General features: G+C 39.4%; 1 protein-coding gene across 4 annotated transcripts; it reads left to right on the forward strand.

Annotated features, from left to right (window-relative positions):
- Positions 1-64: 64 nt before the first annotated feature.
- On the forward strand, positions 65-26,570 carry crtc1a (CREB regulated transcription coactivator 1a). 4 transcript variants are annotated; one of them, XM_074688052.1, is made up of 15 exons: positions 65-237; positions 2,800-2,916; positions 6,894-7,019; positions 7,442-7,503; positions 8,821-8,915; positions 9,580-9,665; positions 9,749-9,789; positions 11,026-11,216; positions 11,412-11,557; positions 11,741-11,836; positions 13,017-13,112; positions 14,513-14,617; positions 19,700-19,783; positions 19,909-20,089; positions 21,805-26,570. In XM_074688052.1, the coding sequence occupies exons 1-15, from the start codon at positions 112-114 to the stop codon at positions 22,008-22,010; spliced, it is 1,758 nt and encodes a 585-aa protein (XP_074544153.1). In that variant the 5' UTR covers positions 65-111; the 3' UTR covers positions 22,011-26,570. The 4 variants fall into 4 exon arrangements, with proteins under 4 accessions (XP_074544153.1, XP_074544154.1, XP_074544155.1 ...); XM_074688053.1 differs by having other exon boundaries at positions 13,020-13,112; XM_074688054.1 differs by lacking the exon at positions 14,513-14,617.
- The last annotated feature ends 351 nt before the right edge of the window (positions 26,571-26,921 follow it).

Genomic DNA, 26,921 nt, shown 5'->3' on the forward strand with positions numbered 1-26,921 from the left:
TTAAAAACGTTTTGTTGTTTTATTTTGCCGTCCCTGACCGGAAGTTGCGCGTCCTCGCCCCGGGTCGCCTGACGCTGGCAGTTGAGGGAAAACGGAGCAGAAGAGCGAAACATGGCGACTTCGAACAATCCGCGGAAATTCAGCGAGAAAATCGCTTTACATAACCAGAAGCAGGCTGAGGAGACAGCTGCATTTGAAGAAGTGATGAAAGACCTCAGCATCACTCGGGCAGCGAGGGTAACGAAACCGTTTTCCTGTTTTTTAACACCAACCTCCTCTTCGTTTGTTTTCAGCGAGCTGTCAAATATGCATTTGTAGCGCGCGGCAGCTGCACGCAGCCAGGGCAGAGAAGGTAAACAATAACAAACGACGCTTCTTGCCAGCTGGAGTCGTTTCCCCCCACGACTGTTAAAAAACAAAGCTGTGAGAGGGTAACGGTGCTGTAGTGTGGTTAATAACGACAAGGACAGCCGTCCGAAAAAAGTTATTTCAATATTTGTCCCACGCAAGTGAAAAGCAAAGGGGCGTGCGTGCGTATTTGACAGCGCGCGTTCAACTGCAGGGATCATTTTCAGCTCGTCTCGTGCGCTCAGAGAAGAGGCGGTAACACAAAACGATGTTACACACTGTTACAGATACCGTACATAAGGCGTTTTTACCACGAATTGGTGAATAAATGATAGTGAACGTGGTTTATCTTTTATTGATCCATGTTTAGGTGTGTTTGCACCGTGGCTCTGTAAACTTGCCTGACAGGTCTTAAGGCCTGTGTGCTCTGCTGCATAAATGACATTTACACCAAAGATGAAAGCCAGCAGATTACGCCGAATTTAAGCCACATAGAACATTGGCCTCCAAAATAAATCCTATGGAGGCAGGGCCTGGTATGTAGTGATAGCTGCTGAGAGAAAGAATGATGGGAAGATTATAAATACACAACATCACCTCCTGCTAAAGTTGATCATCACCATCTATGAGGAGGGAATGTAGGGAAAAAAATGGCACAGTGTATCCTTCATGTCATAATGCAGCCTGTAACCTTTACTTTTCAAAGAGCCGTTTTGCCTCAGCTCACCTGGATGAAATTCATTCGGGAGCCACAAAATCTACTTTATCTTCACATTGAGACAAAAAAGTGTATAATCTGGTGAATAATTATCTAAATGAGAAGTTTTTGTGTGTTTTGTGATTTCTTTGTTTTTTTTATTTTTAAGAAATGTGCAAATTTGAGAAGTTTCAATAAGTTGAAAATAATTTTAAAACAAAATTCAAAAATGTGTTAAATAAAAAAGGAATTTTAAAAAATGGGCAAAATTGAAATATTTCAAAACATTTGCTGGAATGTTATAATTTTGCAAAAAAAAAAAAAAAACTAAATAATGCAATTCTGAAATTTTGCTTAACTTCCAAATATTGAAAATTTTTCTAAAAATTGCAAAAATGGGGATTTATATAAAGAATTCAAAAATTTGCTTAATCTTAAAAATATGGATTTTTTTTCTTAATTTGAAAAAATGTCAGAAAATTGAAATAAAAAAAAAATCCAAAAAATTCAAAAAATTAAAAGCTTTATTTCAAGAGGTGTATCATAAATACCCTCTGTAAGAAAAATTTAAAACACCATTTGTTTTAATAATATTTTTAAAGCTACAAGGAGCTTTAAAAAGGAGTCAAAGAACCGCATGAGGCTCCAGAGCCGCAGGTTGCAGACCCCTGTCATAATGTCATACTAAGCCGATCCAGACCTTTTTTAAATTTGTTTCAGTGTACTATAAAAAAAAGTTCAATATGCTTTTTTAAATATCTTCTTAATAAATTGTTCCATGTTGTTATGACTGTGTGCTTTACGAGATGAGGCAGGTTGGTCAAAGGCTTGAGACTTGTGGCCTTCACATCTTTAGCGTGCTCTTGTCTTTGCTGTAGTTAGTTCAGAGGAAAACAGGCCTCAGGTTAAGAGTTTTGTCCTTTCCTCCTGTGTCCTCTTTCTCTCCTCTGTAGCCTCTCTCATGTTTATAATACAAAGATAGGTTTTGATTGAAGATGTTACAGCATAGTGGGTATATGGCATACGTAAGTGAACAAAATAAACTGGGATCAGGAGCTTATCAAAATACTGCAGTGACACAGGCAGAGTAATTGTTCTGATTCGATTTTCTGCTCTGCCATCAGTGAGCAGTGGGCTTGCATTAGAAAATTTAATTGACCGGTTATGGGCTCTCTAATGGGAAATGGAACTGGAGGTCGTTCTGAAATAAACACTGTCGGGAGGCTTTAGGGAGTTTGCTTTTCTGGAATAAAACCAGTGTGATTAGAGAGACACTGCTTCCACCCTAAGTTTCCCTCTGTCTCCTCTCATTTTCATATTAAATTCTCCTTGCGCTGCTGTGAAGATGGAGTCAAATACAACAGCTTGTGTTAAACCTTGACAGATGATGTTTAGTATTAACGCCAGTTTGGTAATTGTGGTGTCTTTTTCCTTTTGGTGTTAAAATCAGTCTCATGTCTTTCCTAATTTTAGCACCTCAGACTCTGGGTTAAAATAAAAGGATGTGATGCTCAAATTGAAGCTGTGTATATTGTAGGATACACACTCACTGGGTGTTAAGCTGTAAATGTGTATGAATATCCTGTTATGTAGCAGCAGTAGATTACCCTAAGCTGTTGTTATTTATTTATGATGTTCTGTTATATTTATGGCCTACTTGTTGTCTCATGTTCAAATTGCAGAGCATGAATTTGCTCTATTTGAGAAGCTGCTGTACAGACAGCCTGTTTTCTGACTCTTTATTTGTCTTGCAGTTGCAGTTGCAGAAGACTCAGTATCTGCAGCTGGGACAGAACCGTGGGCAGTACTATGGAGGATCTTTGCCAAACGTCAATCAGATTGGAAGCAGCAGTATTGATATGCCTTTTCAGGTGAGGCATTTCTGCACTGCTCTACTTTCTTTAACTGGCGATGGAAAAACATATCTTTAAATAACAAAACATACCCTGTGATTTTACTTCAATTTATAGCAAGATTAGTTTTACAGCTGGTTCTTATAAAACTGTATCCATCTCTGAGGTCAAGTCATATCCTGAAATATTGCTTCAACCTGTAGCAGCTCTACAAAAATGCACAGTAAAATTCCTCCCCTGGGATTAATACTCTGCTACACAGGAAGTGAGATATTTACTGTTTATGTAAGCAACGATAGCACGCTGTTTATCATAAACAGATGAAGTACATAAACCCACAGTCTGCATTAGTTGTGTGTTTTACTATTCAGTGGGTGACTACACTCTTCCATGTAGACCTCTGTGTGAGTATCACAGTGCTGTGTCAAAGCCAACTTGGATAATGTGTGCAGAGGCTGGATAAAGAGAAGTCAACCAGAAAGCTGAACTTTATTCAACACATTTATAATAAACACCAGTATAGACATCGTGAAAAGTCAGGGGTTTTTGTGTGTTTTGTTCTGGCAGAACTCAGGATTCCTTATTTCAGAGCACCATTAGGTCTGTTTTAAATGCTCTGTATAGGGCTGGGACGATATGCTGCTCTCACAGTTTGGTTCAATCACGATTTTTGGGGTGCCGACTTGATTTACATTGCAATTCTTCGATATTTACAATTTCTAGTTAGCTTTTTTAACACCAGACTATGTGAAAAAGTTAAATGATGATGATAATGTCCACATGTAGCTGGGTATCTGGGCAACCGCATATACTTATATATGTTTACACCTGTCATCCACACAAAACCACAGCTTTGCGTCACTATAAACAATGTTTTCTCAAAACTGCGGTTTCATGGTTTCGTGTGGACGCCGGTAAACTGAGTTTTTGATTATTAAGCGTCACAACTGAACGACAGGGGCTCATTCTGATTGGCTGGCACTGGTTTTAGTTCTGGAAACACACTGCCTATTATGGTTTCGACATGCCTTGAGCTGCACTTAGTGGCAGATTTTTCCACTGCATGTGGGCGAAAGTATTTTTAAAAAAATACGAGGAGGAGACACTTATTTTTGAAAATACCCGGCTACATGTGGACATGGCCTATCAGAAGCCATAGTTTCCCATAAAATGCACATCATGTAAGTCAGAGAGAAACATTTCACCCTACACTGGAGAAAAGTGGTAACCTTTTTACCCACAGTTGACAAACAAAGACTGAAATTAAGAATTTGAAAAAAAATATATATATTTTTTGTAGTGCTGGGCAAGTTAACGCGTTATTTTCTCGTCAACCCATCAGAGAACTAGAGCCTTATTTAGCTGTGTTTTTGTGTGAAAGTAATGCGCTGAAAATTCTCTAAATAAAGCGTAAATGCAGACCGATGTCAGATTTTTTCGGTGGGAGTCCATTTATTTGTGTTTTTGGTCAAGTAAAAAATGGCCCCGTCTGAGTGCAGAGGAAACCGGCAGAGGAGCAGGGAGGGGGTGTTTGGTGTGTGCGCCCTGGGCTTCTGCTGCACAAAAACACTGCTGTAGGGGTAATTTCTGCTCTAAACCTTGTTATAGGACCCAACTTGTTCCATCCCAGAGTATCACTTTAACACCCTGACAGTGGCAATAAGCTTTAATTTTGTATTTACATTTTGTAAATTTGATTTGCACTAAATATGTAATTTAACTATTACTGTATAACAAGTACTGATTTAGTGTTTGCATGACAGATGTTATGGCACTTGCGTTCATATGGCAGAACATTCCAATAAAAGTGCACTATACACTGCTTTTGAATTCATTATTAGATTTTGAATTTACAATGCAATTAATTATGATTAATCAGGGAAATCATACGATTAATTACAATTGAAAGTTTTAATCATTGCCCAGCCCTAATTTTTTGACATAGAATCCCAATTTTGACATTGTCAGACAAAAAAATCGTGATAATTCGTACATCAATTTTTTCCCCCACCCCTAGCTCTGTATGCTTCATATTTATTTTAACCCAGTCAAATTTAAAATGACAACCTGAAAACTATGGGTTGGGACCAGGCCATAACATTAGTCACAACTCTAGTCTTTAACAGTTTGCTAAAAATGTAGTGTACTGACCTTTGCGTCTGCTGTTGACAAAAGTTGATATCAGAAGTCCAGGTCCTTCTTGATTCTAATTGGTCCATGACCAGGAAGTCACAGTCATGAAGTGCTAAGAAAAGAGAAAATGTGGAAGAGCTAAATCTCCTGTTTCTCAAGTGTCCACTTGAGGCTGGCTCTGGAAGTAACAGAAGTCACATACACACCAAGCCAAAAAAAAGCTGTTTTCAAAGCAGAAATTAACCTATTTACAGCCTGGTTCAGAAGTGGTTCAGAGTTGCAAATTTCACTATCGGCACACACTTTGTCATTTTTTTTGTAACTCAGCGGTTCAGAGGATAATAAGATCGCAAGCTCGCCCAATCAGAGGCGCAACTCAGCTCATGTGACTGACGGGCGCCCTATAAGCTGTACTCTAGATCCCAATATTGCCGCTATAGCTGATTTGATTCAAAAGTCTCTTTCAGAAGCGGATGGGTGATGTTGGAAAGACTATGTCCACTAGTTATACAGCCTATGGCTGGATCAGTTTGAACAGAAATGGGTGCTGCAAGAGTAAAAACAAAACCTTAGGTTAGACAGAAGCTCTTTTAGCATTTAATTACATTAAGCTGTTGTTTTAAATGCATTAAAGTGTCCGTCAAATATTTTCTTTAACAATAAAATTCAAAAAGTTAACCAAAAAACCATGAGAATGAAGAGAAATATTCAACAATGAAGACTTGAAATGTAGAAAGAAGAAGAGCAGAAGAGAGGAAAATGGTGCGTTCAATTTTAAGGATGTGTGTCGTTAAAATGATTCGACTGTGTTGCTCCTTACATCAAAGACAGCAAAGCAGTTTCTTTTCCCTCTTTACACCAAAATAAATTCATGAATTATTTTGCTCCAGGCACCAGAAGGTTTTGAATTTCAACACCAAGATATAGACTTAATGTAAAATAGAATCATGCAGTGTAGTCCAGGGGCATCATTAACTTTACAAAACCTCTGTTTTTTTTAAATGCAAAAGAAATAGGAACTCATAAATTAATCTGCAGATCAATTCTGAGATGTATTGATTAATGGTTTCGTTTCTAAAATGTGGAGCAGTTGTAAAAACAAATGCTCATTAAAAATCTTAGAGCCCAAAGTTATGTTTACAAATCGATTGTTTTGTCGAACAAGCAGCTGGACTCCTAGACCATTATTAAAGTTCTCATTTGCCTTTATTAGAAAGTACAGTAGAAGAGAGGCAAGAAATGAGGAGAGTGGAGAAGACGTGCAGAGGTCTGAAGTCAAAGCAGTCGGCTGTGTCGAGCACTTAGCCTCCGGGTCTTGGCCATAAAGTGTTAGGCCACCTGGCACCCAAACATGTGGATCCTTGATGGTCAAAACCAAAAACTCGCCCAAGCTATATGATCATTTTCCAGATCTGGACGTCGCAGACCCAGCACAACCAAGAAGGGGAAGAAGAGACAGAGTTTGAATGGGAGCTTGTTCATTTGTTCAACCCTGCCAAGGATCACTTTACAGATAAACTAGAGATAAAATGTTGGTTCATACAAATATTAATAGAAAAAAAAAACACTTTGGAAATCATGTTTCAACAGGGAAGCTTTTGGTTGCTCTTTAAATGACAGAGGGGGCTTTCAAACCATCTGCTATGAGGTCCATAATTGTTCATCTTGCTCCACTTGCACCTGATTTAATGCCAGAGTCCATGTTTATTTTTTGTAACCTCTGTACTGGACAGACTCTCTGACTCCTCACCCTTTGGAGTTATGACCTCGAAGTTAAGAAAACGATGACCCCAAGAACTATCTACAAACCCTTCCCCATCAGTGCTCCCTGTTTGATTTGATTATGACTTCTCTGTTTGCAGATGTCAGGGATGGACACAAACAGGTCGACACGACACCACGGACTGGTGGACAGAGTCTACCGAGACCGAAATCGAATCACATCACCCCACAGAAAGCCTCTGTCTTTTGACAAACATGGACGCCAGATATCCTTTCAAACCACGAGTTTATTACGTTGCTTTAAACTTAGCCATTTTTCATCTATCATTTGGTGCTGGTTCCTGCCTGAAGTCTGAAGCTGATACAGCTTTGTTAAAGGTCTATCAAAGCTTTCCTGGAATTACCATCGCAACTTAAGGTGATGGGTTTCTGGTATTTTAGTAGCTGAGGTCAGATTTTGAAGTTTTATTCCTCATTTTTGAGCACAGAATGTTTTACAGGATCTCTATAGTGCACTCAAATATATTTCGTGGATATTTCACTTTTATCACATGCTGATTTATTCGCATTACCTCCTACATAGCTGTTTATCAAACCTCCGTGTTTTTAAAGAATTCGCAGCAACAAATATATCAAACCTGCCAAGCCTTTCTCCCTCCAGCTGTATTTTCTTAACCTGCTGTCTCACATTGACAGCTGTCCATATGGCGCTGTTTATCTGTCACCCCCACCTGATACCAGCTGGAGGAGGTAAGACGTGTTACAGCCTCTGAGGAGGTCCGGCTCTGCATGACTGTTTATCTCAATCTGCGCTCTGTTTGTTATGATATAGTGCTCACACAGCTTCCAGTAATTATTCTGACGAGTTCGTCTCACTTTGCTCAACATGAAGTGCTTGACTTCCTGTTTATGGAGACAAAGGGTGAGATCAAGACAGATCAGGAAACAAACATGAGACTTTGAAACTGATTAAAAATGTATTGCATAATCCCAGTCAGTGCCTTGAGTTAAAACATTACAGTCAAACAAATTTGTACTTTTGTTACAGGGCATAATGTAGGATAAATTTCACCATGTGCTTCTCTGTGTTTTGTTTTCTGATGCAGATACCATAAACTTCAGTTTAAAGGTCCCATATTATGCAAAAATCACTTTATTCCGTCTTTTAGTGAAATTTGTGGGTTTTTGGCTTTCCTCCCAGCCCACAAAATGTGATATTTAATGACCAAACCTGTACTTAGTAGTGCTTGTGAATGTAAAATCCTGACCTAAAACGAGCCGTTTGGATTTTGGGGATTTGCTAACGTCAGCGAGTCCCTTTTTTGACCAATCAGGAGCAAGTCTGTCCTGATTGGTCCACCGGAGCAGATACCCCCAAACCCCCTCTCCGCCCACTTCCCTCCCCAAAGTTGAAGAGCCATCACTGCTCTGAATTTGGCTGTTAACAGCCACATAGTTCCATGCACAAGCTTCCCATCTCAGAAGAAGACAAGACTTAGTGGCTAGAGTTCATTTATCAAGGAAATGTGCCAGCTACACTCAGTAAAACTGTGCATGTGTGTGCTAGTCACTTCACACTCCACTCCCCCCTGTCTCTGTGTTAGCTTCAGGATGCTAACTTTAGCTGCAGTTAGCCTGTTGTTTTAGCCTGTAATGTTACGGTAAACGAGCTTCTCTGTTTTCTAAACATTGTACACTCTGAGCTCGTGGCGCTGCTCTCAGTGACGTGGAAGAGCAGGGCGGTATCAGCGGTGGCTCATTTACATATGAAGGTCACGCCCACTAAATCAGAGCGTTCTGAACAGAGGGGCTATGAGAGCCTGGAAACAATGCTGGTGTGCTTGATTTATTGGCTTTTTGGACCAAAAGATGTTACTACCATTTCATGAAGACATCAATGATCCATATTAAACTGCAGAAAAGGAGAAATATGGGACCTTTAACACTTTTTTGTGCATGAATATTATCTGTCATAACTGCTTTCACTGCAGAAGTCAAAAAATACAGTTTTGTTGTATTTTGTCAACTTATTGTTTTTTTTTTTTTTGTGATTTAAAAAAATTGCAGGACAAATTCTGACTCAGCGCTGCACCAGAGCACATTAATCCCCGCCCAGCAGGCCTCTTTCACAGGAGGGTCACAGGAGCTCCAACCAAAACGAGGTATGTCTGATTCTTAGAAATTTCTTTATGAAGGATTTATTTTAAATGGTATTCAGACAAAATAGAAAGAACATGTTTCGTAACCTGATATGCATAAATTATTCAGAGCAGTAGATTTGGAGAAGGGTGGAAGTGTATTTAAATAAGATCATGTTGTATAATCTGAGCTGTTAATTAGGTCTGCTTTTAGTGACTCAGAGTGTTCAGGTGCTTATTATGTGCAGAAGATGGTCGCGGTGTTTGGGCCTGTTTTGTCGTAAGCTGTTTTTCTTTTTTCTTCCTTTTTTTTGGATTTTTTTATTTTTTTTGTCATTTTGCTGCTTTTTCTTGGCAGCTCAGTCGAGTGCCCTCCAGTCAGCGATGAAAGGGTTTTGAATGTTGCTTTGAAGGCAGAGGAGGAAGCTGACTGCTGGCAGGAAGGAGTGTATCCCAGCGTCTGATAAATGTGACTGCTAACAGCTGTGTGACGCGGATTATTTTAATTTCAGAGGCGCTTTGGTTGAATTTCTATAAACCTCCCTGAGATATTTTGGAGGTATGCACTTTAGTGTCAGTTTATTTTTTCGCTTCTCTTCTACTCTTGCATTTCTTGTCCTTTTTCATGAGCTTGATTTTAGTTTTTCAGTCATCACCTTTACTTTGTTTTGCTGTTGTGCTTCTGTAGTTCTCCTGCTCACAGTACCTGGGGCTGAAGCAATCAAACGAGAGGTTGACGAAGATGGACAGGACCAGAGTTGGGAGTGTAAAAAGGTCCAGCTCTAACATGAACATTCATGCTTTCTTTGTTGTCTTTACAAACTGGTTCCATAAGTTTCTTTTTCTTTTTTCTACAGAACATGTTAAGGTCCAAGCCCTGCAAAGTTCCTGGGATTAAGTGAGTATTTTACAGATTTTCTTAAAGGGGCTGTGAGGAGTTTGAAAGTGATCTTGAAAAAGTCTCTCTTCTAGATATATGCCTGATCTTAATCCACACTTTAAAATGAGATTATCACCACCAATATTGGTGGTTACAGATTATTTTATACTGCTACTTCTTAGCTTCCAGCTCGAGTCAAACAAGACCAGATTGATCTACGGCACATCTAGGTCTCTATGACAACACCACGCCAGCTGATGAAGTTTAGTTGTGAGACGAGATAAAACACAGAGATCTGTGTTTTTCTCTGCTAAAAAAGATTTCTGTGATTAATTTTGTAGTGATGGTGGGAACAGGAGCCTAACTGTCAGACAGAAAAAGAACAGAAGAGCAGAAGAAAGATAAATGGGAGAGTGATACAGCCCAAGCTAAAGGCTAATTATCCTTTAGCTCGGGCTGTATCGCTCTATAACACAGGAGCTAAACTGCTATTGATAATGTTCACTCCAACCCTCAGTCAGCAGTTATTCTGCAGTGGTCTGTTCAAACTTGAGAGTCTATCAATAAAATAAAGAGTGAGGTTACGTTAGCTCTGATTGGTAGGTGACTGGCAGGACATAGCTAACCAGGATTTACTGACGTTACACATTACAGACATGTCTTACAGCACCGGGCTGCCAGCTGTGCTAAATATAAACAGCTACTAAACTACTCAAAAACTGACAGTGTTTACTTGTTGTCACGTTAGCTTACAGATCCGTCAGAGCTCCAGGCTAACATGTAGCCGGCTACTATGTTTGCTTGATGTCACCTTTCAAACCGTGTCGCTACGTAACTGTACTGATAAATACCTTACCTCAGCGCGTTGTATCCAGTAAAAAGTTGTCTTCAACAGATAAAATTTGTTTTGATCCGATCTCCATTTAATTCCAAAACAAACACACACCTCACTGAAAGTAATTTACGACAGTGGTTGAAGACTCCGGGCCACAAGGTGGCGAGGGAGTGCAATTCAAACAGATCCTCCTTATAGCATTTTTAAGTAGACCTGGTCTGTAGACTTGTTTTACTTTCTGATTTACAACATATTTGATGTTTTTGCTTTAATTAAAATTCACATTTACACACATTTGATTGAATATGTTTACGTTAAATGAATACATCAAAGCCTTCCAGTCTTAATTAAACATTATTGTACTTTGGCACTTTGTTCTTCTCTATTGATCCCTCTTCACTGTCTGTTTCTTTTTGCAGCATCTTCCCGTCTCCAGACCAGCAGTTGACCGCCTCACTAAAACCAGCAGTCCTCAACACCGGCGGTTCTCTTCCTGACCTGACCAATATCCAGTTTCCTCCCCCGCTACCCACCCCGCTCGACTCAGATGATGTTGCAGCCGCCTCGTTCAGCGCCTCCAACAGCACACAGAATCTGGCAAACACCCAAGGTAACTCTACAGACAGCGGTCTGTTCTCATTTAGCATCAAAATGTTAACTTTTACTGAGTCACGTGCAGGGTACTAATGCTTTTCATCTCAGCGTGTAAGCTCTCTATTGTTCCAATTCCTCTATGACTCTGTTTGTGCTTTTAAAAAGCTCTTTCCTTATGTTGTCTTTTTGTGTTTGTGTGTTTTCTGGGTAGGAGTGAGCACATCTCAGCCCACAGTAACCATGGAAATGCAGCCCGGGCAGGACAACATGGTCCCTCTCATCCTGAATGCAGGAGACTCTCACCAGCCTCAAAGCCTGCAGCTCTCCCCTACATCTCCTCCTCTGTCTCTGTCTCAGGTACGGCTCTGCTTTCTGCCCTGACCTCTGCTGCGTCCACATGATCAGACATGTGTGAGGAGTAACTGAATGTTGTTGTTTTTTTAAGCTGCATCGTAACAGTTGTCATTTTTCATGAGGTCGCGTGTGGCGTGTAGAAATCCAGAGCGAGTAATTCTTATTTGAGTTTCTGTACTCTTTTAGGCGGCTATCAACGCCATGAACCTCGAGCAGCAACTGTCCCAGTATGCCTTCTTCAGCCAGCAGCCGCCGTCCCAGGCCCAGCAGCAGAATCAGCAAGTGAGCCAAGATTTGAAATATTAAACAAACTGTTTACTACCAATGAAACTAATGAAACCATAATGAAATATTAAAAGCAATGACTGTTTCAGTGCCAGTTCAATAAGTCTATAAATCACATGCAATTCTTGAAAAATGATAATTGTGCAAAAAGAAAAAAGGCTAAAAATCCAAGAATCTAACCTGTCTGTGCCCTTTGATGCAGAATGAAGGTTTGAGTCAAGATTTGCTTCTTGCTGAATGAAGAGGCTTCATTTCAGCTCAGAATAAAGCAATTTTATGTTTTTTGCAACAATCAGAGACAAATGTTGACAGCCAGCGCATGTTTGTGTTTTCGAAAATGATACGAAAGCATCTCAATGTGGAAACATCAACACCTGACATGAAACTGCAGCTTATTTCTGCTAATTAGGGCTGTGTGTTCACACCTGCAAGGGTTTGTTTGATGGAAAGTTGTATTTTTCCACTGAGACTGACGGTTTTTACAGAGTGTTAACAAAAAAATCATCCTGGAGCAGCTAGCTTGGCTGGCACAGACAACTGTCTCCGATGCAAAAGTTATTTACCTGTTTTAAACGCTAGCAGACACCCCTCGTCTTACCCCACTTCTGTGGCAGCATGCAGTTTTCCTTAAAGTGGAGGGAAATGTAAAGATAATTATCAAATCATTGAAAGAAATATACTGATTGAGATGTAATACCATATTTCTGCCCCTGCACAGTAAAACTCTTCTCTGTTCTCACACACTGTGAAGGAAATTTGCTTTGATGTTAGAGCACTTCATTAATGAAACATTAAAACTAATTTGTTGACTTGTTCACCCTCAGAGAAAGGAAACTTTCTTGATTAATAATTCCAACTGCTGTTATCTCTTTGTAAAATAATTATCAATATTAGAGAGTAAAAAAGTTAATACTGATACTTGGTTTTTATCTGGACTAAAATATGCAAACACCACATGACAGGATTGCAAGAATGACTGTTGAATAAACATCATGAATCAAAATGCTCTGGTTTAAAGAATAATCCCTCTGCTCACATTTGTTCTTTGCTAATTCTTTTGAAATATCTGCAGACAAAGCAGATCCTGACATGCTCTGAGCGGTAAGGCTCTGATATGATGAGATGAGAGGAAGAACTGCTGTATTGATTCATGACTCCGTGCTTGATGTCTTTCCAGCAGACAGGTCTGGTCCAGCTGTCCTCGGTGAACTCCTGCCCGACGTCAGACAACCAGACGTCCTCGCAAACCAACATGACCATAGACATGAACGCGGTGAGCAAAGGACACACCACAGCTTTCTTTACTGATGATAAGATTCCAGGTTGGGTCACTGGCGCCGTCACCAGCCTTAATAAGTCCATTACAGATGCATTTCTAGTGAAGTGTATGCTTTCAACACAGCCATTTGTTTATTTTCTGCTAAACTTTACCAAAAGAACACAAGAGAGATTTAAATTCCACCTTGAGTTTTTTGGTCAGAAAATAAAGGCAAACAACTGATACTGAAAAAGTTTTCTTCTCTTAACTCAAAAATCTCTTCTAGTGTTGTCCATCAAGGCTGCAACTGTGCTTAAAGATTGACGATAATCAATCCTTGAGAGGCTTGCATCTAAAGTTACAATGAGATTAAATGAAAACAAGAGCTGATGCATGAGATGAAAGCTCTGAAAAGGGTAAACGAAACGTTAAGGGCTCTAAATGCTTTTGCAGCTCTCTCCTGGCCTTCAGATCTTGGCTCTGGCTACTCTTCTTCTGTTGCAGTGGGAATTTGTTTGGATAACTGCACACGTGAAGTGGCCTACATTTGCATGGTCTCAGTTGGAGACCGGCAGTGTGAGGTCAAGTGAAACAGCTTAGACTGAACTATCTCTTCACTGCCAGTGTACAGCACGTTTACATTCTTTTTTTGCCCGTATTTGGTTTGCCACAGTGACATTATGGATGATGCAGTCTTCTTTCCTTTTCTCCAAACAGAGCCTTTCAAATCATAGTTTATCTAAAGACCTTGAATTGCTCTATCTCTTCTGTATCACATGCTACCAATATTTTGATAGCTTATCTGTCAATAGATTGTGAATATGGAGGTTTGAACTTCTGAGAGCTTTGACTCCTATGAGAATAACCATGCCATTGCTGCACCTTTAAATCTGAGTTACTCAGCATTTTATGTAATCCATAGTGACAGTGCCTTTATACTTATCAACCAATACACTTGTTTTAACTTGTGCACATATTCTTCCTTTGATTTTGTTGGATATGTGAGTGGCAAAGAGCAGAAACGAGTGAAGAGAACAAAAGAGAGCAGATTGGCTCTCTGCGATCCTCCAGTTTTGCAGCATTCAGTCTCTTAGCTTTGATTGCTGGCAACATATTTCCTCTCTTAATTAATCCCCTGTTGTTTTCTGTGTTTCTCCCAGATCTTCTTCAGCATTCTAAATTAATACATTGATGAAGCGAGGCACATACTGTGCAGAGCTGTAATTAATTTATTTGTTTTTCAGCCTCTGAACCAATATTTTATTGAATCCGCCATCAGCCACAGCTTAAATGGATAACTTTCAGCAAGACAAGCTCCAGAAATATATTTGACAAAGCTCCATATCCAGAACAAGCAGATAACAGTAAAGACATTCCTCCACTGTGTGTAACTTGAACGTATCCTCTTGTATCAGCCCTCCTCCCTCCAACAGTACCGCAGTAGGATTGGATCCTCTGCCAATCAGTCTCCAACCTCCCCCGTCTCCAATCAAGGCTTCTCACCTGGAGGCTCGCCTCAAGTAAGGGCGTGTGGATCAGCGAGCTGCAAGCTCTGTTTAAACTTCACAGTCCCCTGCATTGTAGTCCCGTGGTTATTGTTGCCGAGTAGGACTCAGTGGCTGCCCCCTCACGGCTGCTTGTATTGTGTTGACGTAAGCAGATCTGGGCAAAAAAATAAAAAAAAAACTTTGTCAAGATAGCTAGCTAAACTCAGCTAGTCATTCATCTGACTCAGTTACTTTGACTGTGTTAATACTTGAAGTGAATTTCAAGTGAAATTCTGATATTGAAGTCACCATCAGAAATATCTAAAAACTAAAAACTGACATTAGCATGTATACTAGACAGTTCCAGTTTTAGTCTTTTCAGAGTAAACTTTTCCAAATTGAATATAAAAAGTTTTACACTAGCAATAACTGTTGGCTGTCTCTAATGAGTGCTGTGTAAAAGAAGTATGACCTGATTCCAGGAATAATATCATGTTGCCAGCTAACATTAGCTTAACTTAGCTTGTTTATAGTTACACCAGTCTGATTTAAGAGGCTAATTTTAGCATGTTTGTAGAGACGCAGGTTTGATGTTTGCGGTTTACATTAGCCAAGCTTATTTGTACATACCCCAGTCTGATAATAGCAGCTCCAGCTAGCTTATATTGTTTGCATGTGCACCAGCCTGATGTAAGCAGCTAATATAAGCTTACCTTGTGAGCATATATCTCAGTCTGTTGGCAGCTTATGCTAGCCAGTTTGTGGATTCACTAATCTGATGTTGCCAGCTAACATTAGCTCAACTTAGCTTATTTATAGTTATACCAGTCTGATATTAGAAGCTAGTCTTAGTTTATTATGTTTGTAAAGATGTCAGTTTGATGTGAGCAGATAAAATTAGCTAAGCTTTTTTGTACATACCCCAGTCTGATATGAGCAGCTATTGCTAGCTTAGCTTAGCTTGTTTGTAGTTGCACCAGTCTGATGTAAGAAATTAGTCTTAGTTTATTGTGTTTGTAAAGTTGCCAGTTTGATGTTTGCAGCTAACATTAGCTTAGCTTGTTTGTTTATACCCCAGTCTGATATTAGCTGCTCATGCTAGCTTAGCTTAGCTTGTTTGTAGTTGCACCAGTCTGATGTAAGAAATTAGTCTTAGTTTATCATGTTAGTAAAGATGTCAGCTTAATGTTTGCAGGTATCATTAGCTTAGCCTGTTTGTACCCAGTCTGATATTAGCTGCTTATGCTAGCTTAGCTTAGCTTGTTGGTAATTACACAAGTCTGCAGTAAGCAGCTTACAATACATTTGTTTGTTTGTGGAGACACTAGTCTATTCCGGTAGCTGTTAGCTTAGCATTTTTCTGCTTATTTTGTTTTTCTAGAAGTATTCTGTTTGTTTCATTGACTGGAATGCAAAATACTTAATTGTAACCATGTCACATCTAAGAGTTAGAGGTATACAGCCAAACATATTGATCATTATATTATCATTTTTCATGCAAATGCTATCTCAGAAATGCTGGGTATTTTGGAAACTTAAGTCGGCGTATTGATTTTAGGAAGGAGGAAAAGAAAACAGAATATACAGTTTTACCTCTATGTAAGTTGCCAACCTAACAATCATAGTTGGTGATGGTTTTAAAACTATGACCCTAAAAAAGGAAGTGAAAATTCATAGCTTTAAACTATTTTTTTTTCAGGAAGAAAATCAAGTTTATGATACTTAAGAGAGTTTCTTAACAAGGACTTTTGCGTAAAGGCTTTTTATTTCTTGGTTTAAAAAAAAAACAGTTAAAAACTCATGGCTGTAGTTTTGGTCCTGTTTTGCCCAGATCTGACCACCAACCTGTTGAAGCACTCCGTGTCTTTGATGTGTTGTTATGTAGCTGTCCCCCTGACCTTCCCTCTTCGCTGCTTTTGTAGTTCTGGCGTTGCATCTTCACTGTTTCCCCCCCAAAGTCCCGCTTTATGAGACTCTGCACTCTCTATGTGTCTGTTTTCATCAGATTTTTGTGTTTATTGTGATTTTTCCACCAGCATGGAGATTTAAGGCATTTTTGAATAATGACACTCACGATTGCATCACAACAAGCTGAGCCTTGCTTACAGGGTGGTGCTTTAAGAAACACTTAACACACCCAAGGTAAACATGGTTCAGTGGTGTTAGACTCTTTAAAAGCCTTTGAGATTCAAAACCCTGGTATGTAAGCTGCTCTGTTAACCTGTTACTGCTTTAATTCCCTAAATAAACCATAAATTATGCATTTAATTATGGATTATGCAGAATATACAATCAGTACTGCATTTATGTAAAGCCTCCTTCTAACCAAAGATGTAAGTGTCTGTTTATTTCAGTGTTTGCCTTTGCTTAACTCGAAGTGTGATGTTGTGTTTGGGATGCAGTGAAAAAGAAATTTGGCAGGTGACAATGATGAAACATGCTCTCTGCGTTTTTTTTTTGTGTGTGTGTGTGTGTGTGTGTGTGTGTGTGTGTGTGTGTGTTTGGGTTCTTTATGTTTGTCCTGCTGGTTCTCTCCTGAGCTGAAGCTGGCTCACTTTCAGTCCCGAGGTTATCCACAGGCTAAACCGCAGCTGACAAGCTGTGTGCTCTATTATCCTGCTCTGCCCTGTGGGGACATCTGCAGCACACACTGATAATTTGGTTTTGAAGGAGGGGGGAGCACGGGCTGAGAATATGATCCAATTACTTATACATTACGAGGCCACAATGAAATAGGAGAATTTCTGCTGCTGGTTCAATGAGGACATGAAAATGAAGAACTTGAAGAGAATTAGCTCACGCTGGATGAGTCAGTGGAGGGAGGAAAAAGATTAAAAGGGATTAGATTTACAGTGATTCCTTTTATTCCATGTGAATTTCATCCTATTTGGTTGGTGGTAATTAAAACACTGAGGTTAGAAGCTAGAAGAGGAGGCTTATGTTGTAGAAAGTCACTTTGACATTTGATGGGAGTATTCAGAGTCAGCTGACCTTTTGAACAGTGGACTGTTGAACTAAGTTGTTCTGATATGTGCCATTGATCAGGTTCCTGATATTTTCGTTTTTCCACAGTTTTGATGCGTTTAATTGCCAGTAATAGCGTCTTATCATTTTTATGTTTTCTTTTGAAAAATGAACTTGTGAAAGACAACACAAGTTTCAAAACAACCCAGTCCCAATCTTGCAACAGCTAACACTGCTTGAAGGCGGATTTATGCTTGACGCGTCCGCGGGGTTCGTATGGCTTTGTACAGACAAATTACATAATTTTTGCACCTACGCCCCCTCGCACTATCCCTTTCACGCGGAAAATTTCCGCACCGTACAAGCTAGAAAATTTCTAACCTGCTGGACAGAGGTGCTCAGGCAAGATGGCAAAAGAATGGGATCTCTTAGTGGTCGAAATGCAGAAATACAGGCATCTGTATGACTCTTCACACAGAGATCGCTATGATAACCAAGTGGTAAATAATTTATGGCGTGAAATTGCGTCCACTCTTGGCAGAGAAGAGGAATCGGTTACGATAACCTGGAAAAAATTTTGGGACAGATGTGTCCACTGTTTTCCAAACCCCCTACTACACTAGTAGTGCCTACTATTTTGGCTGAAATTCAGTATGTAGAAGTTAGTATGCGAAAACTTGCAAAATCTGCAATATACTAAAAATCCTCGGATGTCTTACTGATCCAGGAAAATTTTTCTGTATGCAATGGACCAGACTACCTGACATTCTATTTCCCACAATGTACGGCGCTAACACTGTTTATCAATGCAGGTGGCAGATTTTGGTGAATTACTGCCATCTACTGGAATGAGTCGGCACTATTATTACAGTACAACACTAACGTTATACAGTCGTTGAGATAGACGTGAAGTGATGCGAAGAAACACGAGTAAATCTCATCACTTCCTGGAACAGATTTATTTTCAGTAAACGATATAACTTTTGGTGTAAGATAGATTATCAAGTATTATGATTCTGTGTGATATTATTAACAAAATAACTAAAAGGCTTAGTTCTGTCCATAGATTGTTTTTTACATGTATGATAAAGGGAAAAAAAAAAAAAAACATCAGTAGTAGCATCGTAGCTCTGTTTCTGAAACCGGAAACCAGAGTAGTATACTACAAAACAGACCCAACAGAACAGTCATACTACATACTACAAGCAAAAGCAGTAGGTTGTATGTAGCACCTACACATGTAGTATGTAGTAGGCGGTTTGGAAAACAGCCGTCACGTTGTAAACAAAGGCAAACTTCTTTGACTCTCATTTAGTACTCCGGTAGATGTATGTTTGTGATACGCCGCCCCCCTGCAGTTTGGGAATGGACACCAACGGATGCTGTGCAGGGAGTTAAAAAGCATAAAAGCTCCATGCGTTCTCTCGCGGGGATCTCGTGTGCCTGATTTCGTCAGGTCAGCCCTGAGTGTCTCTGCAAGAATAGAGGTAGTGGGCACCACCAGCACAAAAAAACACCTTTAGTGGACACAGGCCCGTATTCAGATAATTATCACACACCCAATTTTTTTCCTGTTTGTTTTTCTTTTTATTGATTAGGAGTGTTTTCTGCAGGCTTTTTATCATTTCAATGCAGTTTCTAACTCCCTGGTGCCAGCAGAACTAGCTCAGACACCAAATCCATAAACTCCTCTGATCCGAGGTAAACAGTGTGCCTGATGTATTCCAGCAAACTTTGTAAATAATGGCAGGTTTAACAATTGCAGGACGCAGGATGAGGTGATGAATGCTGAGCTAGACTGTCACATGTTTTGTGTTTGTGTTTGGCTTCAAATCTGGTTTGTTATGACCTGATTAATTTTAGCTTCTTTTCGGTTTTCCTGCATCTTTAGTTAGTGTTCTTTCTTACATACATAGGAATATAACCTAGGTATACAAACATCAAACTCACTGTAAATTTATTTAAAAGGAAAATATTTTGAGATGTCTTTGAATTCATGAGGCTCTTTGTTGTTCCAGTGTTGTAGCCGCTCTGGCTCTGTCTTCTTTTATCCTCCATATTTCATGTTTAATGAACATTTATAGATATTTAGTGGTCAACATAAGATGGTTCGAGTCCAGCTTTGCTAATTTTCACTCTTTGTTGTTGCAGCACAACTCCATCCTGGGCAGTGTGTTTGCAGACTTCTATGACCAGCAGCTCCCATCTCTTCAGGCCAGTGCGCTTTCACAGCAGGTATACATCCAGTCACACATCTTCAGTGTTGTTAGTTCAGCCTTCAGCTCGCTCCACCTTCTTTGCCGTTTTATCCCAGATGCAGCTTTGATGGTTGTGATGTTTTGTTTTGTCATCATTTCCAGCTGGAGCAGTTCAACATGATTGAAACTCCCATCAGCTCTGACAGCCTGTTTAACCAGACCTCCACCCTCAACTACTCCCAGGCGCTCATGATGGGTTTAACTGGTGGCCATTGCAACCTGCAGGACTCTCAGCAGCTGGGCTACAGTAGCCATGGCAACATCCCCAACATCATCCTCACAGGTGCTGTTATGACTAACGTGAGGCTTGTGTGTCGCTATAAGAGAACGGTGCTGAGGATAGGATCTTGTTGAAAACCTTTTAGGAGAGACACCAGAATGAAGCGTGATTTTTGATCATACACAGTGAGTTTCTATCCACACAAGCTGTGGATTAATTGGCTGTTATAACAAATTAGATTGGATTTTTTTAGCATATTGGCCTCGTTGTTTATTGATCAGGCATTGTTATCTTCTAGCCCTGCGTCACTGGAAAGTGCTGACATAAGTCACACTTCAGAGTTGGCTGCAAAAGAGTGACATATTCATAAGCTGTATGCATTCAGAAGCTGTCTGCAAGGGGGAAAATGTTTTCAAATGATAAATACAACACATGAAACATCCTAAATGCAAAAACAAAATCTTAGCAATTTTTATTTTGAGAGGAAAATGCCTTATTAGACTCAACAAGCAACTGACAAACAAGGTGTTCTCACCCCATTGTCAGATTTTCTCAATGAGTTCAGGCATTTATCTTTAATTATCTTGAATATTTTGTTAGCTCCGTTAGCCATGTCTGTGAATAGCATGATGCTACTCTGCCCTCTGGTATTCCCTCTGTTGATGGGTTAGCACAGCTAGCTCGTCTATCTTATTGGAGATAGATCTTACGTTCCCAATAACGATGGATGGAAGGACAGGTCCATGTTGTCACTTCTTAGCTCACACCTGAGAACCAGCACGTCGTCCTCACCTCCTTCTCCTCACCTTGTGGGAAGACATCAGGCCTTACACCAGTTAGCATTGACATGCTACAGGCTGCTATAGCTGATTTTACATATAAACAATGCAGCCATGGATACATGTAGGATCTCCAGACAAACACAGGAGAAAAAGTAGTAAAAATATCACTGAAGACAAAATCAGTTTGGTGTCCATGACCAATCAATGAGCCATACAAAGTAATGATCCACTCCAAATACAAAGATTACGAAAAAGAGACGAAAAAAATTACAAGAAACGGACAAAGAAGAGAGAGCTGCTGCAACAGGCAGCCATAGCCAACAGGGCGGCGCCTTGCGAGGTTTACAGGCGGTTACTCTTCAGCTGTTAGTGTGAAGGCTCAAAGCCCGCCTCAGTTCCAATATGGCCCCTGTCAACAATTTGCTTCCAACATCTGTTTCACAAACAGATGGGTGATGTCATGGTGATCGTGCCCATTTAATACACAGAAGTACAACTTTGTCTACAGGGGGCGCTAAAAATAACATAAAATGAAAGTTCCTTGGAGTGGCCTTTAGTACTGTCCAAATAAGCTAACAGAGGGAAAACCATAATCTACAACATGAGCTGGGACTTTGATTACGATGGACAGTGACAGACACTCAGTGTTGATCAAATCTCTCCTTACTCTTATTATTTCTCTGGATGAATATATTAAAAGTGTTTCTGACACAAGTTTTCAGCCCCACTGTTTTCCTGTCAGTTTCAGGAAGTTTGCACTGCCTTTTACTGACTGCCTCTTCACCTAAATACGCTATTATTATGTCAAGATGTCAAGCCTCTCACAGCAAGTTTTATTTTGTCAAATTATAACCTGACAAGCCAGCTCACTGTCTCTTCTTGCTGTCAGTGATAGCTCATTTTGATCAGTCAGCTTTCTCTAATTCACATATATTCAAACCCGTTTATGATTTCTTCAACTGTTTGGTCTGTAAAGTTGTTGTTTCCTTTGTGCAGTGAGTGGAGAGTCTCCCCCGAGCCTGCCCAAAGACCTGACGGGCTCACTGTCCACAGATGTCAGCTTCGATATTGACTCCCAGTTCCCACTTGATGATCTGAAAATCGACCCACTGACTCTTGACGGCCTGCACATGCTCAATGACCCTGACATGGTCCTGGCTGACTCTGCCACAGAGGATGCGTTTCGACTTGACCGGCTTTAGCCAACACAGCACCACTGGCCAGTGCGCAGGTGTCTGAACGCCTTTGCCCTGTGGGGAAGTAAGGACAGGTGTCACATTTCAGAGGATAAATCCAAGAGGAGAGGTATGCTTGAGTGTATAAGTTAAGACCTTGTCAGGGCAAAGCATCGTTCCAGTGAAACCCAATCACACCCCAGAAGAGCTTTTTATGGAGAAATCATTGTAGAAATGCATCTTAAATTGAAGACTGCTGCCGGCCGCCCATCTCTTCAGCACCAGAACCAAGATTTAGGACTGATGACCTTCAAGTTGTGGTATGAATCCCTTTTTGCAAATCTGTCACTCCTTTTTAATCCATTTGGTTCATTTTTATGCTTTGTTCTTTTGGAGCTTGAACATGAATCCAGGACCCTCAGTGTTTGCAGAGTAATCCCTTATCATCACACAGTACTCAACACACTTGTTCATATAGTACAGCTGGGTGATGAGCTGGAGGAAACATCTGTCAGATCAAGGTCAGGTTGGTGGCACTTTCAGTTGGTTGGTTGGTTTGTTAAAGAATCCAAAGTCGAGCATAGTTTGATTTTCCACTAAGTTACATCTTGAGAAAAAGATGACTCATTTATTTTGCCAGCTAAGTTGTTTCAGAGAAATGCTGATCATTAATTATTACCACAGTTTATAGCAGTCTCCAGTTATGCATGAAATCACAAAACACTGTGCATACTTGTTTTGCCTTAATAGTTAAACGTTTGAGTTTTCATGCAAAGATGACTTTTATTTAAATGATAAAAAATACATCTCAGATGTGGAGTTAGTGTTTTACAGGTGGTCAGGCCCACATCATTTACGGTTGCATTACTGTTGTGTTTTTGAGGTGTGCAGGTCTTTATCCATCGTCACTACCATGGCATTTCTCATCACTCCAATCCACATGGATTAAGAAAGATTTCTTTTTCTTTGTGAAATAGATGTTTACAGGTTTGTTTTGTGTTCGATTTCTCATGTACAGAATGTGATTAGATTTTGCGTAAAGCTATCTATGCAAAACTACTGCGATTGATTTAGGACTGTCACGTGAAACACATAAAGATAACCCTTATAAAGTAAGCCTATGTGCAAGGTTCATATAGTGATGTGCCATGAGTTGTTTTTTTTGTTCTTCTAGTTTTCTTTCAGACGAGTATGATGTGATAAATCGTGGCTCAGTGAGTGCGGCACACAGTAGAAACTCTCCTGGATTTCTCCCAAAGATGTGACCTCAGTGGAGTTGAAATATATATATTTTTCCAGACAATTAAACTGCCTCTTTACTAGAACAGCATTGTTGATGCAATGAGAATGTATTTCGGTCACATCTGTTGAATGCCATTCTGTTGTCCTCATCGGCACTCATGTCCAGCCTTTATGTACTGTAGGACCAAACATCTCTCACCTGTTTGTTTCCCTCCTTGCAAAGGTGACTTGTCATGTTGTTTCTCTTACTTTCATTTGATGACTTTGTTGTTTTTCTGGCACTACAGTGACACTGAAACCCGTACCTTGTTATGCTCATCTTGTCTTATTGATTTGTTACATGTCGCTCCGACTCTTTGGTTCTGGATTATATTTTTGGGAGGGGGTTTACGTTGGCTTTAAAACACTCCTCTGTGGTGTCAGCATCCACAGCTTCAATGTGACCCATATCTCATGTTGCACTTTATGCATTTATTTAAAACACTGATTAACGGGAGAAATAATTCACTCTCATATGACTGATGTGTGCACTAGACCTCTTGTGGCCCTTTCTGTTTAAACTTGCCTTCTTGTAAAAAATAAAAAGTAGAAAACAAACATGGAAAAAGTATAATTAAAGTTATTTTTCAAAATTCATATAAATGTAGTCTATTTAAAAAGAGCTGTTTTTTACTGAAACAGTGAGTATTTTGTTAGCTGTTTACTGTTGCAGAGATTTTTTCAAAATTCAGGAGCATATTACAAACTTTTAGGACAGAGGTGACCAGAGCTGAGCAGCTCTCAACAGCTAAAGTTTGTAAAACAATTTACCCTTGTGGAACGCTGAAGGTGTCTCATAAAAGTAGATAAATTAACTGTTACAGTTTAGAAGGATTTCTCAGATAAGCACACTTAAAATTAGCAGGGCTATGACACCATGCCAGATTGGATCAGCAAATTTTTGAGAAGTGTATATTGAATTTTATCATTTAGTTACAGAGAAAATGCCCAGAGCCTGGATATTCTCATTTCTCATTAACACACAAATGTTTAATCCTTTGCTGCAACATGAACCTTAAGGTTCATGTGTGGCACTGCAGTTCACCATTGTTTCCACATAATGTAAATCAAAACTGTTCTGAAAATTTTCATGTAATAAGGTGAATTTAAGTTTTCCTAAAACCCTTTCCCCCATGTTCTTAAAACTACTTTAGTGTGTTGGATGCATCATGTTTTCTGAATTTTGGTGCATTTTTTGCATTTTTGTTTGAAAAATGTTGTGATTGCATGAATCTGGATTTTTTTTCCCTTTTAAAGATTTGGTTCTTTTTCTTTGTCGGGTTTGAGACAGCTTTGTTTGTCTTGGTGTTAAATTTTTGGTGATATTTGTCCTTTTTTGTCTGTTTTTTTACTTCAGCATCATGTGTAGGCTACATATCTGCTAAATGAAGCCTAAAGCATCAGAATTATGGTAATCAGCCTTTTTATGCACATGCACAAGCTGTTGTTTGGTACTCTGTTTTTACACTACAATATACGGTATGTGCTTATACTTTCTGTGCACCACCCACAGAGTTTGATTATGTTATGGTATATCTAGACTAGCTTTGTAAATCGCTGTACCGTAGGAACAATGTTTTTTCGTGCTTTATGTGCTATGATGTCAAAGTGAGAAAATGCACTGAGAAATCCTGTGCTGCAACACGTCATTGTGGCTCTTATCTTCTCTGCTGGACCTCAGACTTTATCGTGAGCCTGGCATCTTTGTAGGTCCGCTCTTCGTTTGGGTATTTCTTTTACACTTTACTTTTTGTGCTCATGTAGATAGCTCTGACTGATGTGTCGGCTGTTACTGTCACCTTTTAATGCATCAACGTTCAGGTATCCATTGGTGTGATGTATACCAGTGTTTACAGAAACAAGAGTTTACAACAGAGCAATGTTAGTTTTTCTCTCTTTAAAGAAAATGTTTCAGCTTTGTTGAATACTGTAAGAATACATTTAAACCACTCGCAGTGAAGAATAGCAAAAAGTCTTTTTGCTATTTAAGTGTAACAGTGAATCAGAAATGCAACTTCAAATTGTATAACAATTTTGCCATCATGGCCATTATATATATATATATAAATATATACACACACACACACACAAACACATGCCTACATATATACATATATACACATGTATATTCTATTTCTTGAGTTTTTAAAGGGATGTAGTATCGTTTGTGGACCTCATCCTAAAGCATTTCATGACCCTAAAGGCACTTTTTACTCAATTTACGGGTTTAATTTTCAGCAGATTCCCCTCTATATGTGCAATTTTACTGAATTAAGTTAGTTACACTTTTCAAGAGCGCTTTTTATGCATTTTATTTGAGTTTTAAATCCACTTCCAATCAACTAAAAGGAGCCAAAGTTCAGTACAGCCATAATGAGAGAATAATAATGTTACATCTGTTGAAACACATCCTTTCCCTTTTCTTTGAAAAAAAGGACATAGAGATGATTTATTATAGAAACTATCAACTGATCAATGCATTTTATACTTATCATAATTATCAAAATCATGACAAATATTGGTATAGATAAGATAACTTTAGAAATATCTGCTGAATTTGAAAACATCAGAGGAAAAATGTTGACTTTTCCCCCTTTTTTTATCTTGTCAAATACTTTTTTAAAGTGAATATAACTTCTTGCATATTGTCTGAAGAACTCCATCAGAAATAGCAGATACAAATAGTGCACAGTCAGGCTTTAAACATAGATATCTGTTAACTTTGTGGAAGAACACTTTCAAAATGAAAACAGAATGAGGAAGATGACAGACTCATGGTCCTGTGGGGTCACTCAGTGGGTTTTCACATCACTGAATCCTGTATGTGCATTTTGAGGACAGCCTACCGCTGGTTCAAGCCTCGTACAATGGCAGCTAAATTGTTATATAATGTATTTTGTTTTTAAGTACAGTGGTATAAAAAAAGACGTGCATTTTACTGCCGTGAAGGGGGTGCACTATGCTCCTGTCATTACGCTCTCAGCAACAGGAAACATTATGCTCATAGAATATGCAAAATCTAGCAATCTGCAGCACAGCTTGGCAAGTTGGTACTTTTTTGAGCTAACCCTTTAAAAAAATTACTGGTTCAAACCTTGTTCTTCAAACTGCGTGTTTTCTATTTTCGACTGTCAAATCGGACCAAAAGAATCCAAGTTGGCTGTAAATGTGTGCTATATTGAAGAAGAAATGCGCTTCTGTTTGAACTGTACCTGATGTATTTTTCTCGTGTGAAGGCTTCTGTCTTTGTATCTTTGCATTATTATTTGTAAAAGAAATTAAAATAAATATATCTGAATAAGCAAACATTTTCCCCTCAGTGTGTTTTTTTCTATCAGGTGGACTCCAAAACACCACGACAAAAGAAAGAACTAACAGTACTTCCATGATGATTGCAGCCCCCATAACTGGCATAACTTAAGATTTCTCTCCCACGCCCAGCATTCACCCTGCTTCTCCCACTCCATCCACACTCATTTTAATGAGCTGACACTTTGCATGTGGGATGGACATAACAAAAGTAATGGCCGAGATGACTTGTGGTGATATTCCTGTCTTTTCCGCAAAAGGCTCATGTAGGTTGATATTTAGCCACTTAAAAAACCTTGGGACTAAAACTAAAGTAAGCATGACTGGTCCTCATTGGATCCAGCCTAA

The sequence above is a fragment of the Halichoeres trimaculatus genome, unplaced genomic scaffold, assembly GCF_033239565.1.
Source record: "Halichoeres trimaculatus isolate MK-OKI-2021-1 unplaced genomic scaffold, fHalTri1.1 fHalTri1_scaffold_15, whole genome shotgun sequence".
Classification (NCBI taxonomy): Eukaryota; Metazoa; Chordata; class Actinopteri; order Labriformes; family Labridae; genus Halichoeres; species Halichoeres trimaculatus.